Source organism: Crocodylus siamensis, chromosome 10 (assembly GCF_052110815.1).
Source record: "Crocodylus siamensis isolate JL-2025a chromosome 10, ASM5211081v1, whole genome shotgun sequence".
In the NCBI taxonomy this organism is placed as follows: Eukaryota; Metazoa; Chordata; order Crocodylia; family Crocodylidae; genus Crocodylus; species Crocodylus siamensis.
The window spans coordinates 72,274,814-72,288,066 of NC_143404.1; the positions used below are offsets into that span (position 1 = coordinate 72,274,814).

Sequence of the window (13,253 nt, forward strand, 5' to 3'; positions counted from 1 at the left end):
TGCTTGTTCTCCAGGCTCTTCTCATTCATGCCTGGGCATCTGCAGTAATCCTGCGTCTGTGGACTGAAGGGGATGGTCAGAGCTCTACAGAGTGATTAGCTCAGTCAAATATGAAGGTGCAAAGCCATTAGAAGTCTTGTAAACTCAGAAGCGAAGCATTAAACTCAATCCCATTATGGTGCAGAGGCCAACGGGGACAGGCTGGGGAAAGAGTTATATGCTGCCGGATAGTCTAGGCTGTAGTTAGAATGCACCATGTGCCCCCCGCAGCCTGGTCCTGGCCACAGCGGGGATAGAAAAGGGAGCCAACAAAGCATTGCAATAATCTACTTGTGGGGGTAATGGTAGCAGCATGTTTAAGGCAGGCTGCCTCTAACAAAGCAAGGGCAGGAACTCCCTTAAAGAGAAGTGCAAGGGCATCCAGCGGCAAGTCTGGGTCTAGCACAGCCTCCTATGGCTGTAGCCATCCCCAGGCCCTCCTAGAGCAGCTTTCCACCATATCAGGGAAGAGCTAAGCATCGTGTCTGGGTGGGCCCACTCGCAGTCCCCGAGTCGCTGCAATCGCTGTGTCCAGCACTAGTAAAAGGGGACTCGTGCACGGAGCGCCGAGACTGTTGCTGTACTCAGGCCATGTCCGCCTCTCCCCTGGCTTCCCCATGCGGGAGGGTGGTTCTGCAGGAGCTGTGAAGAGGAGAGGTTTCCCCGAAGCCCTTCGCTGAAAGCAGCCCCTGCCTCAGTTCTGCAGAGAGCAGCGCTTAGCGGGTTTGAAACTGCATCTGCTCGTGCTCCTCCCCGATTCTCCTCCCCAGAGACGCAGAAGAGGCTGCGGTGCACAATGGCCAGAGGACACGGACTCCTTGCAGGCGCTGAGCTATACAACCATGGGGCCAAGAGAGCAATAGGTGAAAAGAGGGAAGGGGGGGACTGCGGGTGACTGTGCGGAGGAGCAGCCTGACAGCAAGAGCTGTTAGCCCGGTGGAGCCTCCCCAGGGATGCGGTACAAGCCCCATCCCAGACGCTCACAATTAGTTTGGACGAGTCACTAAAAATGGATGTCAAGGGACGACCCTGCAGAGAAAGGGAGATGAAGCAGGCGGCAAAGGGTCTTTTCCTTCCCCACCGTCTAGGACCACACCACTGCGAGGCCTTGCGACGCAGGGTGCCGGTTCCCAGGCCCTTGCTTTCCTTGGCTTTCTACCGTCTCTCCATTAAAACAATAATCAGTGTCTACCTCATCCAAAGTCACTGTGTAAAGATGACAGTGTTTCTTCATTATGACACTTCCTGCCCTCATTTTTCTGGAATAAAAACCTAGCCGAGCCTCTGTGACTTTATCTATTCAGATAGCTTAATAAGGTCCTTCATTAATAAGGACTGAGAGTGGAGTGCTTCTAGGCTGTCAGGAGCAGGGAGGATGAATCAGCAGCCCCTCCTCAGAGCCGGTTTCTGGGGCTTCCCTAAGTGATGTGCGTGCACGGGGCTGCGCTGGCCCTCCTGCTGATGGAGAGGACGGGAGGGAGCTGCTTGTCGCAAACCTTGGCCCTCCGAGGACCCGCGCCGCTAGCCAGAGAGCCGAACCTCGCTGATCTGGTAGCGGGGAGTGGAAGGGACGGGGAGTGGTCTCCCCACAACACCACTGCTCCCGGAGCTGGGGAAGGGGGAGAGCGAGTCTGCACTGGGCAGAGGGGCAAGATCCTTGCTATTCTGCCGTTGCGGAGCCGGGTGGCAGGCACGGCCTCCCATGCAGCTTGCCCCTAGCTCGAGTCAGGCGTCCGCCTCTCAGATGGCGGTTTGGTGCCGTGGTAATTAATGAAGCTCCACGCATAGAGGATGAGCTCATCAAATGGGGAAGGAGCCACGGGAGCAAATGAACCCTGCCTGTAGCACCCTGGTGCAAACCTGCCGTCGTGCTATTCACTCGGTTGAACTTATTCTGAATTTACTGCAGGGCAGCCGAGAGACGAACCTGACCCGAGAAGCGTAGATGCTGTTTTCCAAGCCAAAGTCTCTCGCAATAAAAGGTGGTCGGAAAACCTGCTTTTGAGCAGTCTAGTGGGACTCTACAGGAATAGTCCCAGCTACTGCACAGTAATAGGAGGCTGCTGAAGGGGGTTAATCTGTCGTCATTAAATATTATCATGGCATTTCTATTGAGAGTGAAATAACCGTGTCACGCCGCACAGTGGAAGAGTGTGCATGTGTAACCAATATAGTCCAGTGCATATAAGCCGGTATGTGTGTATATATATATCTCTATACAGACATACATACCTACACGCCTACATATTCATGTATTGTATTATATGGATAACAGGTCAAGGCATCCCAGACAAAATAGTTCTGTTCCCAATTCCACACCTGGACAACTCCTCCAATGCCCTTACTCCTGATTTACACCAATGTAAATCACAAGGTGGTTATTTCAAGTTTCTCACAAGCAAGACAGTTTGTTTTCATTCATCATATGGTGCCCTGCAGGGTTCACCACATAAGACACATTTAATTAGGGCTTTTTTCTGGTTGGGATTGCAGTGAGGTGAGATTTTCTTAATGAATGGGGGAGGTGGGGACTGGGAGGAATGGTTCAGATTTTTTTTTTTACCTCAGTGGGAGTTGCATTTTATGTGTGTGCCTACACGTAATCCTTCTACAGCCCCCCAGATAAATTCCTATATACCTAATATTAGTGAAATTAGTCAAGGTCCCTGATAAAAGTCAATTTAATCTAATCTAATCCATCTATCTTTCATGGGCTTCAAAGCATCCCCTATCTGCGCCCTGCACAAAATCAGAGCGCTCCAAACAGACGGTGTTTGTTTCCTCCTGGCCTGGCCAAGGAGCAAGACTGTGCATGACGGGCCGTGTGCGTCTGCGTGGTGTATTCCCGAGAGTGCTGATCTTGGGGGAAAGCTTTATGGAAAAGGTCTCTGCTGCACTTGAATCAGGGTAGATGGCCTCGCCCTTGCCTCTCCCGATCGTGATTTTCATAGCAGGGGTCCAGCGATGGGAGGATGCTCAGCACCTTGTGCTTTGTGTCTGGTACCTGAGCCTAGGCCACTGCAGTATCTCTAGGGAGCACTGCTGTCTTGGGAGACCGGGGAGGGTAAAGCAGTCTCAAAAGTGGTCATATCCCTTTCCATTATACTGTTTGTGGACAGGATCATGGCCATCTCAGCTGAGAGACGTGAGTGCTAGACATTATTTAAGTGCTGTGTTTGGAGTCGAGACACAAGATGCAAACTCCACCGGTCCCCCCCGGTCCTATTTCCCTCCCCCCCCGCATCGGTTCACAATTTTATCCACCATACGAATAACATTGCTCATGCCAGATACCCTGCAATCAGCCCAGGGGCAGTTTTGTTCTTGCTGATGCCAAAGCCCAATGTTTCCATGGCCCTAAGTGAGAGAAGGAAGGGGCCCTGCATCTGCAGCTGGGGAAGGTGCGGCTGCTCTAATGATACCCCAGCTAATTAACATCCCGCATGATTATTCCGGCCCGGTTTCTAGGAAGCAGACCCAGTGTTTCAGCACCTAGCTGTGGACAAGTGGCACATGGATGCCTGTTCAATGGAAACTCTGGGGTTGACCACAAGTCTGCTTACAGCCGTTAGCACTCGGCAGCTGGCACTGAATAGCAGAAATACCCTGGCACTCGGCTCCTTTCATTCTCCTTCTCTGCTGGACAAAAGCTACCAAAGGGTCAGTTTGCCTTAAGTTACTAGAAATGGTTTAATCCTCTGTGCGGTGCTTATTATTTTAGTGCTTTTGTTATGGGAAACCTCCCAGTGCGTTTTCCATTCTGCGCTTGGTAACAGAAAATAAATGTGCAGCTCGTTACAACAAATACAAGAATTGCCTTGGCCGGAGTTTTTCCCATGTATACCAGCAGAAAATTTGGCCTACGGTTAAGCGTTGCTTTTGTCTTTACACTCCAAGAACTGCAGAAAGGTTCGGTTTACAAAGAACGCGTAACGAACTAAATCCCGCAGCGGCAGCGATAATTTGGTGCATGCATAAATAAGAGCGTAGCTAGGATTAGCTAGGCACCCTCTGCTACCCAAAACAGGATCATGGCCTCCGTTAATTAGTGAGAATGACTTCATTATCAGAAACCTCCATTAGTCAAACTTACTCAATGCCTTTCATAATATGATAATAGTTTAAAGAGGAAATTTGAGGTCATGCTTGTTCAGAAATGTGAGTGTCGTAGGTGGAAAGGTTTTATAAAGTCTAAAGTCAACAGAAATATCTGCAACCTTTCCACCCCAAACTTTTCCACTTGATGTCTGGTGCAAGAAAAATTGAAAGCAGCCAACCAGACGCTAAAGGAAACGGAGTAGTCTGTTTTCATTGTTTGCGAAATCAAACAGCCTAAACAGGGAAGACCAGGAGATTGGTTCAGTTCTTCCAGTTTTACCCTATTATTATTATTGGGTTAGAGAAGCTATGCAGTAAAGCAGTATCGCTGCTAACTGGACAGTATCTGAATACCTGGTCAAGGACAGCACTGCAAGGTGAAATGCTTTGAGGCGACCATCCTAGCAGATATCATGTGCCTTTACCTTTGGGCTCCAGTCCGTTGGAGTTGAAATGCATCCTCTTCTGGCACTCTGTGCAACTCATCAGAAACCTGGTCACAGCTTCTCTTGGAAGGAAAGCATAGGTCTCTGCAATCTGGGAAAACAATGAGACGTCTGTGTGTCCTGGAGAAGGGAGACGGCTTAAAACACAGCACCAGACAAGCGACAGAAGGGATCACCGGCCCTGGCCCACCTCGCCTGGCGCAGCAAAGGAAGAGCGGTATTGATTCAGAGCACAACGCACCAATCCCTCAGCGCCCTGTCCCGCTGAGCGCACCAGGCCCTTTTCTGCAAGGGGTGGAGCTGAGCACCGTACTGGAGGTGCTAAGGATGAGGCCCATGGCAACCCCTGATGAAGGGATTAAGACCTCTGGACATCCTTCGTAGTCAGTACCCAGTACCATCCCCTCTCGCTAGGAAAGACTAAACTGTGAGTTGTGAAAGCACAGTGAAGTCTCTCCATTTCCTGCCCAATTTCCCCTTGTCGTTGTTCCATTACATCAGTGACTTGAAGGATCCGTTCATCTCGTTAGGGGCAGCTCCGTCTTTCCCGCAATGCAAACCAGTTAGTGTTCACAACATTTTGGACGCCTGCAACACATTTTATCTGGGGAACTGCAAGCACTTTTACAACTATTCATCTACTGAGTCTCTTGCAGCTTGATGCGATTAGCCAAATGTGTCCCCCATTTTATAGATGAAGGCACAGAAAAACCAAGGCCAAATTGTTCCAACCTGGGACCTTGAAGTTAAGCATCCATCTCCTTATTTTAGCAACCTGGACATGACAGGCCAAAGCACTTCCCCCAACTACCCCTGTGCTGAGCCTAGTAACTAGTGTGTGGCTGAAGGCATCCTGTCTTGACTGGCAAGCATCACCCCCTTGGGCAGCTTGTTCCCATCATCTCACAGTTCGGTCCAGGAGGCTCATCCTAGCAAATGAGTTGCAGAGCCAGGAAGAGACCCCTGACTCCCAGACCCTGTTCTGATTGGGGAAAGTCCTCCTCCCGTTTTGTTTTGCTAGGAAAAATCAAAAACACTTAAAAAACCACCAATTTTAGTTTTTTGGGGGGGTTTTGAGCGGGGAGGGTCTCGTTCAAAAGAAGGGGCATAAAAGGAAAGAAGAACAAACTCATGTTGAGAAGGGGGCAGGAGGAAGGGTTTTGGTTGGAAATGGATTAAAACAGATTTCTGGAAGCAAAAGTTATGGAGAAGAGAGACAGTCACTTCCACTAAGTGGCAGCATAGCCTCGGTTTTACATGCATGCTAATAGCGAGTGGGCAGAAAGTTGCACAGCTTGTCCCGCGGCTCCAAACTGGGGACGCAGAGCCCTCTGGGGCAGACACCGCCCCATCTAGCTCCACGCCTCCAGTGACCGAGCCACCGCCCAGCTCGGCCCTTCCAGGCATCCGTGAAACGTTTGTCAGGTTGGACAACGAGGCGGGAAGACTGCAAGTCAGGCACATGGAGGCTGCTGCTGGCAAAGGTGTCAGTCTGAAGCCTACGAGAGGGCAGCCCGAGCCCGGCTGACAGGAGTACGGCCGGCTCTCCTGCCTCTCGCCCGCTCCAGCCGCACCATGGTGTCTGCTGCAAATGTCCGGCTAATTTTAGTGATCCAGTTGTTATTTCTCAGCTGACTTGATGCTCTGCAGAGCAGGCAGCTTCCTTGATGAGTTATCTCCCATCCAAATTCCCTTTCTGATTGCTTCTCTCTGGAGGTCACGGACAAGGGCAAACTCTCCGGTGACTCTGATTACAGACGGTGGAGAGGCAGAGGACTGGTGAGGGACGCTGTGCATCTTCTGGAGCTGCCCATCCAGACAGAGCCCCTTTGTGTGTCGGGGGCCCCGGATCAGGCGCCGCGTGTAATCTGCAGTATTTCACCTTCCCAGCCAGGCTGCAAATGTATTCCAGGGCAGCGTGATGGGGCACCGGGGAGGACAGTCAGCTTGAGTCCTGCCAGGTCAGGAGGGGATATGCGCTGCTAATGTGATGATCTCAGCTCAGGAGGGAGCCTCAGGGGTGGAGCGTGGAGCTCTCTGACTGCTGTGAGCAGGCCTGGGAAAACAGACCGACCCAGGCTGCTCCCTGGAGGCTGCGCTGCGCGCAGATTAGTCCTCCGGAGAGCTGGATTGAAGGAATTAGGGAGGGTCAGAGCAGCCTGCTGTGGAAATGAGCAGAACCTTCTGCACTGTGGCCACGCTGGTGAAGCTGCCCTCCTTAATTGCGGAGAGGTCACCCGCCGCCGGCCAGAGCACGGCTGCGTGCACAGTGGGCCTGCCGGCTCTGTGCTGCATGGCAGGGGCAGGAGCTGCGTGCACACAGCCCCCCCAGTCCCGTGAGCCATTGGGAGGACACGAGATGTCTGCGCAGCGTTTTGCTCCCCAGCAGGAGCTCCAGCAGCACGCGGGTCCTGCCGGGAGCCCGGGCTCACGCAGCGTGCAGCGCCTGCAGGGCCTGCGATCGGTGCGGGGGCATGAGCATCCGCCGTGGCCTCCCGAGCTCGGCATCATCGCGCTGCCAGGCAGGGACCCGGGCAGCCCTCGCAAGCAGGGACCCTGAGCAGCACACGCAGTGGACACGCAGGCTGCTGCCTGCGTCTGATACTCAGCAGCTTGCTCAGAGATGGGGAGGGGGGGAATTCAGCGCCTCGTGGGCAAGAAACAAGATGCAAAATATTTGCAGGGAAATATTTGACTTCCCCGTGATGCAGGCATCAGGCTCCATTTGTTCCTGGTTTAGCTACGGCGGCTTCAGCAGGGAGAGAGCAAGCTCTTTGCACCCGTGTGCTGGGATTCGTGCATGCCAGGCCTCCACTTGGCAGCGGAGGGACCCGAGATAGAAATCAGGGCAGCCCATGCGGCAAGTCAGGGCTGCGAGGGGGATGCCGGCCCCCCGGCCCCCAGACTCCCATAGTCGTGACTCTCTGCCTTGGGGAGTCTGGGAGAAATGAGGCCTTTCTGTACAGCCGCGGCAGGCAGGGAGGCAGGTGGCTTCAAGCAGGGGACGGGGTGAACATCCCCTCGCATCAGCAAGGCTTGAAGCCTGCGAGGAGGCTCCTTTGCCAGTCGTGTGCGGTTGCCTTTGTGTATCACAGCCTGGCCATTCCCTCCCAAGCCAGCGTGCACCCACACCACGGCTGCCACTTTCTTTTCCTGTCTCCGCAGCACAGCAGCTGTGCCCTCCTACAACACTCCCCGCCTTGTGCACACACACGCACGGCTTTCTGCATCCTCGCACTGGCAGCCCCTCTCCCCTCCCCAAATCCCACCCCCACTCGTGCGGGCTCTCGCACCAGGGGGTCTTCCCCCTTTGCATCGATGCACCTGGCTGTCTGGGGAGAACGAGGAGGGAGCCTCACCGCTCGGTAGGTTTTCTTCTGCCCGGCATGCTTGGGCGCTTTGCCTGGCTCCGACGAGTTCTCCACATGCATTGAGTATATGATGTCAAAGAAATCTTCCACCACAGCAACGCGTTTCAGAGAGATGCCCTCGGGCTCCGACAGTCCATCTGCCCCCTACAACAGTGCAGGCAAGTTGAGTTAGTATCAGCGAGGGGTGACAGGGGTGGTGAGCTGGGCCTCGGGCTAGCGTGGCTGGGGAGGGGGCAGTCACAGCGTTCCCAGTGTTCCCACCCCGGGCGCGCAGGCTGAGGGGGATGAATTAAACAGGGCTCCAGGGAGGCTCCTCTCAGAGCCAGGGCAGTGGCGGCTGCTGCTGCTGCGCTTCTCTGGCTGCCAGGGAAACTGGGCCAAGAACAAAAGCAAGGGAAGAGTCCAAAGCGGGATTTTAACCAATTGAGAAATGCGGTTGTCATCATCTGGAGTGATCTCACTAGGCTGGGAATAGGAGGGAGCACCTTGGCCTTGCACTCAGCACCAGCCTCTCCGGGGGGCCAGGGAGTTTGCTAGCCCCCCACCCCTGGACTCAGACCAATTAGCAGAGCAAGGTTCAGCTGTGCTGCCAGGATGGGGTCCCCGAAGGAACAAGGGTGAATCCCCCTCTACCCTGCGCTGACCTTTCCGAAGCACGCTCCCTTACACGCCACCGCTGCCCTGCCCCTCGGTGTGCGAGGGACACGAGGATGTCATTCCGCCACACGGCAGCCGTGACGGACCAGGGGACAGTGCAAAGCGTGGGGAGCGCTGCTCCTCTTCTCTGGCTGCCAAGTGTGGTGTCTACGCACACTGGTTAGGTGGGCCAAGAGAAGAGGAGGCATCCTTCAGTACACAGCAGCTGCTCGTGTCATTCCCTGGAGCGGTACCAGAGCCAGGAGTGCTGACAGGAGATGGGGGAGTCATACAAATGTAGAAGATGAGGGTTGGAAGGGACCTCAGAAGTCAACCCCCCGCTCAAACAGGACCATCTCCAAGAAGACCATCCCAGCCAGGGCTTTGTCTATCTGGGTCTTAAAAACCTCCAAGGATGTAGACTGCACCACCTCTCTGGGGAGCCTGTTCCAGTGCATTACCGCCCTCCTAATGGGAAAATTTTCCTAATATCCAACCTCAACTTCCCTTGCTGCAGCTTGAGCCCATTGCTCCTTGTCCTGTCATCTGCCCCCACTGAGACCAGTCCGGCTCCATCCTCTTTACAGCCCCCAGCAGGGAGGTGGCGGCTGCTATTCAACCCCCCTCACTCTTCTCTTCTGCAAACTTAATAAGCTCAGTTCCTTCAGCCTCTCTGCATAAGTCCCGTCCCCCAGCCCCCAAATCATTTTTGTTGCCCTCCACTGGACTCTCTCCAACTCGTCCACATCCTTTCTGTAGTTGGGGGGACACAACTGGACACAGGATCCAGATGTGGCCTCCCTGGTGCTGAGTAGAGGGAAGAATTGCTGCCCTCCATCCACTGGCAGCACTCCTACCCTTGCAGCCCAGGATGCCGGTCGCCTTCTTGCACCACGGGCACCAGCAGCATCTGTTTGGGCGTAGAGCTACGGGGGTTATCAGAAGCAGTCAGGTTTCTCAAGAGATGTAGCCTCCTCCTTAAGAAAGCACAACTACTGCATTTCGGGAGAGGCGCACGCACACACAGGTATGATTAAGGCTGTTTCCAGCAAGCTAAGCACGGGGTTGTGAGCTCAACTTTTCCATGTCATGGTTGCGAACACACGTGCAATCAGGCCCCTTGCAAGTGAGCCCTAGCTCCTCTCTCTCGCGCGCAGGAACCGCACCGCAACGTAACTGTCCCTTTTTAAAACGGATTGAAACCAGGTCCCGTGCCCACAACGCAGGTGATTCGGAAGTAGCCGTTCCAGGGACCGCCGGAAACGGTTTGCTCTTTAGGCCTGGCCTGATAACGACTGGACTCAACATGCTCAGGGGATATCATCTCTTCAAGCAGAGCGCTGCCCATACGCAAGGAGACATCTTGCACAGGCGTCAGCGTATAGGCTGCACATAGACTATATGGCCTACAGCGAGAGGTACCGCTGGTTTAGCACAAGCGTGCCGTGTTTCCTGACTCACTCCCATCCCCTCCGGGCCCTCCGCGGAGGTGGCTGGAGCAAGGGGGGTCCATAGAGGGGCAGGGATGACCGTGTTTCGGGTGCCCGATGGAGCATTTTGGAGGAGGATCAGTTTAATTTCTAGGGTCCCTTATTCCGGGGGAAAAGCGCGGCCACACCCGAGGGGGGATTGTGTCCGACAGAGCAGGATTGTGTCCGATGGCTGACCCTTGCCCGCCTCCGCCCCCGCGGAGCCAGGCCGCCGTGGCCTGCTCCCAGGCTGCTGCGGGGCGAGCCGGGCTCTCAGACTGGGCGTCTCTGGGTACCGCTGCTCGTCTGGCACCGGGCTGCTCTCCAACCCCCACCGCAGCTGTGGTGGAGGAGCTGCGTCCTCGGCCGCTCTCGCCCTCTGGAAGGGCCTGTGGGCAGGGCTCTGCCTCGCGCAGCATCCCTCCTCCTGGCTCCTCTCCCTGCTCCCGTCCTTTGTCCCTCTCTGGGCACATCACCGTGCGGGGCACGCTGTTGCAAAGGCACGAGCTATAAGGCGGGCGCTCGGGAGCAAGCGTGGGCCTTCGGAGAGGCCGAGCAAAGCCCCCCGGCCCCGGGACCACCACCACGCCACCTGCTTAAAATGGGAGCCGGGCTCTTGAAAGACCAGGAGATGGAAATCGGGACGATCAGACTCATTCGGCGCGGCGGGGGTCTGCCGGGGGGTTAGCTGCCTCTCAGGGGGTCTTGATGGGGTGGAGAGGCCGCACGCAGCCTTTCCCTTCGCCCTTCTCTGCGCTCGGCAGCCCCCAGGGCACCGGGGCCGCAGGCGGCTTGGGCAGAGGCCGTTCCGCAGGAGCGAAACAAGCCCCCGCCGGGCACCAGGGCAAGAGGCGAAACTCCAGAAAATGGCTGGCGTGCACGCCGTGCCCGGCCCTCGCAGCCAGGTCTCCTTTGCCCTTTGTCCGCCTCCGCCCTGCGCCGCCCGGGGGCCGAGCCCTCCCTCCCCCGCTCCCTTCTCTTGCCCCCCGAGCCTCGAGGCCCTGTCTCCCCCCTCGCCGCCTTTCCACCCTTGCAGGCCGCCCCGGAGAGGGCAGGGGAGGGGAGGGCGCCGCCGTGCCCGCCGGCGAGCAAGCGGCGTCTCGGGGAGGGCTGCGGGGCAGCTGAGCCCAGCGCCGTGCCCGCCGCCGGCCGCAGCGGCCCGCTGCCAGGCCTGGGGACTGGCCCGCCCGCTCAGGCCTTTGCTGGCCCGGCGCTAATGACTGCTGACAGGCCGCAGAGGCCGCCCGGGCGACATCTGCTCTGCCGGCTGCGTGCGGCGGGGTCCGGCCAAGGGAGGAGCACCCCCCGCGGGCGGCCCCCCCCGCCGCCCTCCCCAGGCCCGAGTTTAAAAGCCCTGTTAGAGCCACGAGCGCCTCTTCGTCAGGCAGGTAATGAGGGTAACCATGGTAACCCAGCAGAGGAAGTGTATTCTGCAGGAGACGTTAATCCGCGCTCCCTCGAGCTGGGACAGCCTGACTTTTCATTCTCACACAGTAATTAGATACCAGCTGTCAGTGCAGGGGGAACGGCTCGGGCAGCCCGGGCGGGCGGGAGGCGCAGGGAGCGGGGTGGCACAGCCACCAGCACCCTCGGCCCGGGACCCCGCCGGGGAGGGGGCCGGGGGCCTTCGCCCGTGCCCTGCACACCTGCCGCAACCGCACGCCTGCCATCTCCCCGGCCTCTACTCCCCGGCCAGCCGGGCTGCTCCCGAGGAAAGCGGCTTGCCCCGTGCCCTGCTCCGCCCGCGGCGCCGCGAAGGGCGTGCTGCCGCCCGCGAAGCGGGGTCCTCCCGCCTTCTCGCTGCCCGGCCTGTTCCCCGACTCTTCCAGCCCGTGCTAGCCAGGCCCGCCGCGGGCCGCGTTTCCCCCGTCAAACCCATCTTTCTGCTCTGCAGACCGCATCCTGCCCGGGTCCCGCGCCCTGCTGCAATGCGACGCCCTCCTCCCCCACCCCGGCTCGGATCTGCAAGCTCGCACACCTAGGCGGGAGCCGTCCGGACCGCGCGTGGGCTGCGGCGGGGGCCGCGGGGCGCTTGCAACGGGGCTCTCCGTGGCCTAAAGCTGAGCGAGGTGGGCTGCAAAGCAAAGCTTGCTTTCCTCCCTGGGACCCACCTCGTGCTGGCGGTCGCCATCCGATCCCCCGCGCGCTGCCCCACCGGCGACCTGTGCGAGCGACCGCCCCGTCCCGGAGTGACGGGACGCCCCTTCCCCGTGCCGAGCGCGCCCCGGCTCCGAGCATCCTCTGGAGAGGCCGAAGCCCCGTCTGCCCGGCCCCCGGCCCCCGGCCCTGTCAACGTGACCTGCCCAGGATGGGCCTAGGGCAGGCGGGTCGGGACCGGCAGAGCGGGAGGAAACCTGCAGGCCCGCTCGAGGGGAAGGGAGCCCTTGCCCGTTTCTGTTTCTCCACGGAAAGGAGCAATGCTGGGGGAAAGGAGCGTGCTGGCTCTAGGAGGCACGAGGCTCGTCGGGGCTGGGAGGGCCCGGCCACTTCCTCCCGCGCTGTGTCTGACTACAGATAGCTACTGCGCTCCCCTGGCCCCCCACCTCGGGGTGCTACCAGCTGAATTCAGCTTCCTGTCAATAAAAAGCCACTTCCTGCCCGTGAAGCCGAGCCTGATAATGGCAGGGCTCGCACGCGGTCCGAGAGCGGACCCTGCGCCGGCCTCGGCCCGGCCCCGAGGGGCTCCTCCTGCCCTTGCCCCGGCCCCCGCACCGCGCCCGGCAGGATCCTGTGTCCCGGCCTCCTGCCCCCGGGACGTGTGTCCGTCTAACCCCGAGCGCCTGCCGTCTCGTGGCCCTCGCAGACCCCCGACCCGCTGCCTCTCTGCTACCCTCCCTCCTCTGACTTTCCATGCAGGGAAAGCCCCACGGCACTGATCCATCAGTGCTGTTTCCATTCTCCTTACTCCGGGGTTTTCCTCCTTCCTCGCTGGGACACGCGCCCGCTTGCTTTCTCTCTCTGCCCGGCAATACTTTCTTGCTCCGAATTGTAAACCCTTCGCGGCTCAACCTGCTGCATGCCCAGAGGCGCCCTCGAACGCCTGCTGTGGAGCTGTGAGGCTTCAGCTAGACTCCCCCCAAAATGGTGCTCCTCTCCTCCCTCTTGTTTAGTTTTTTTGGGGGGTGTAATTTCCTGTAAAGAGTATTTTCATATCTTTTTAAAAAGAAAACCCTTGCTCCTTATAGAAAAACTGC

The 13,253-nt window shown here is 57.6% G+C and overlaps 1 protein-coding gene across 1 annotated transcript in view; it reads right to left on the minus strand.

The window, feature by feature from the left end:
- Window positions 1-13,253, minus strand: part of NOL4L (nucleolar protein 4 like) — a 66,904-nt gene that overhangs the window by 42,356 nt on the left and 11,295 nt on the right. Inside the window, exons 2-3 of the mRNA XM_090020843.1 lie at window positions 7,943-8,098; window positions 4,563-4,674 (exon numbers count right to left, since the gene is read on the minus strand). Of these exons, the coding sequence (XP_089876969.1) occupies window positions 4,563-4,674; window positions 7,943-8,098 (268 nt within the window). The remainder of the gene's footprint in view (window positions 1-4,562; window positions 4,675-7,942; window positions 8,099-13,253) is intronic.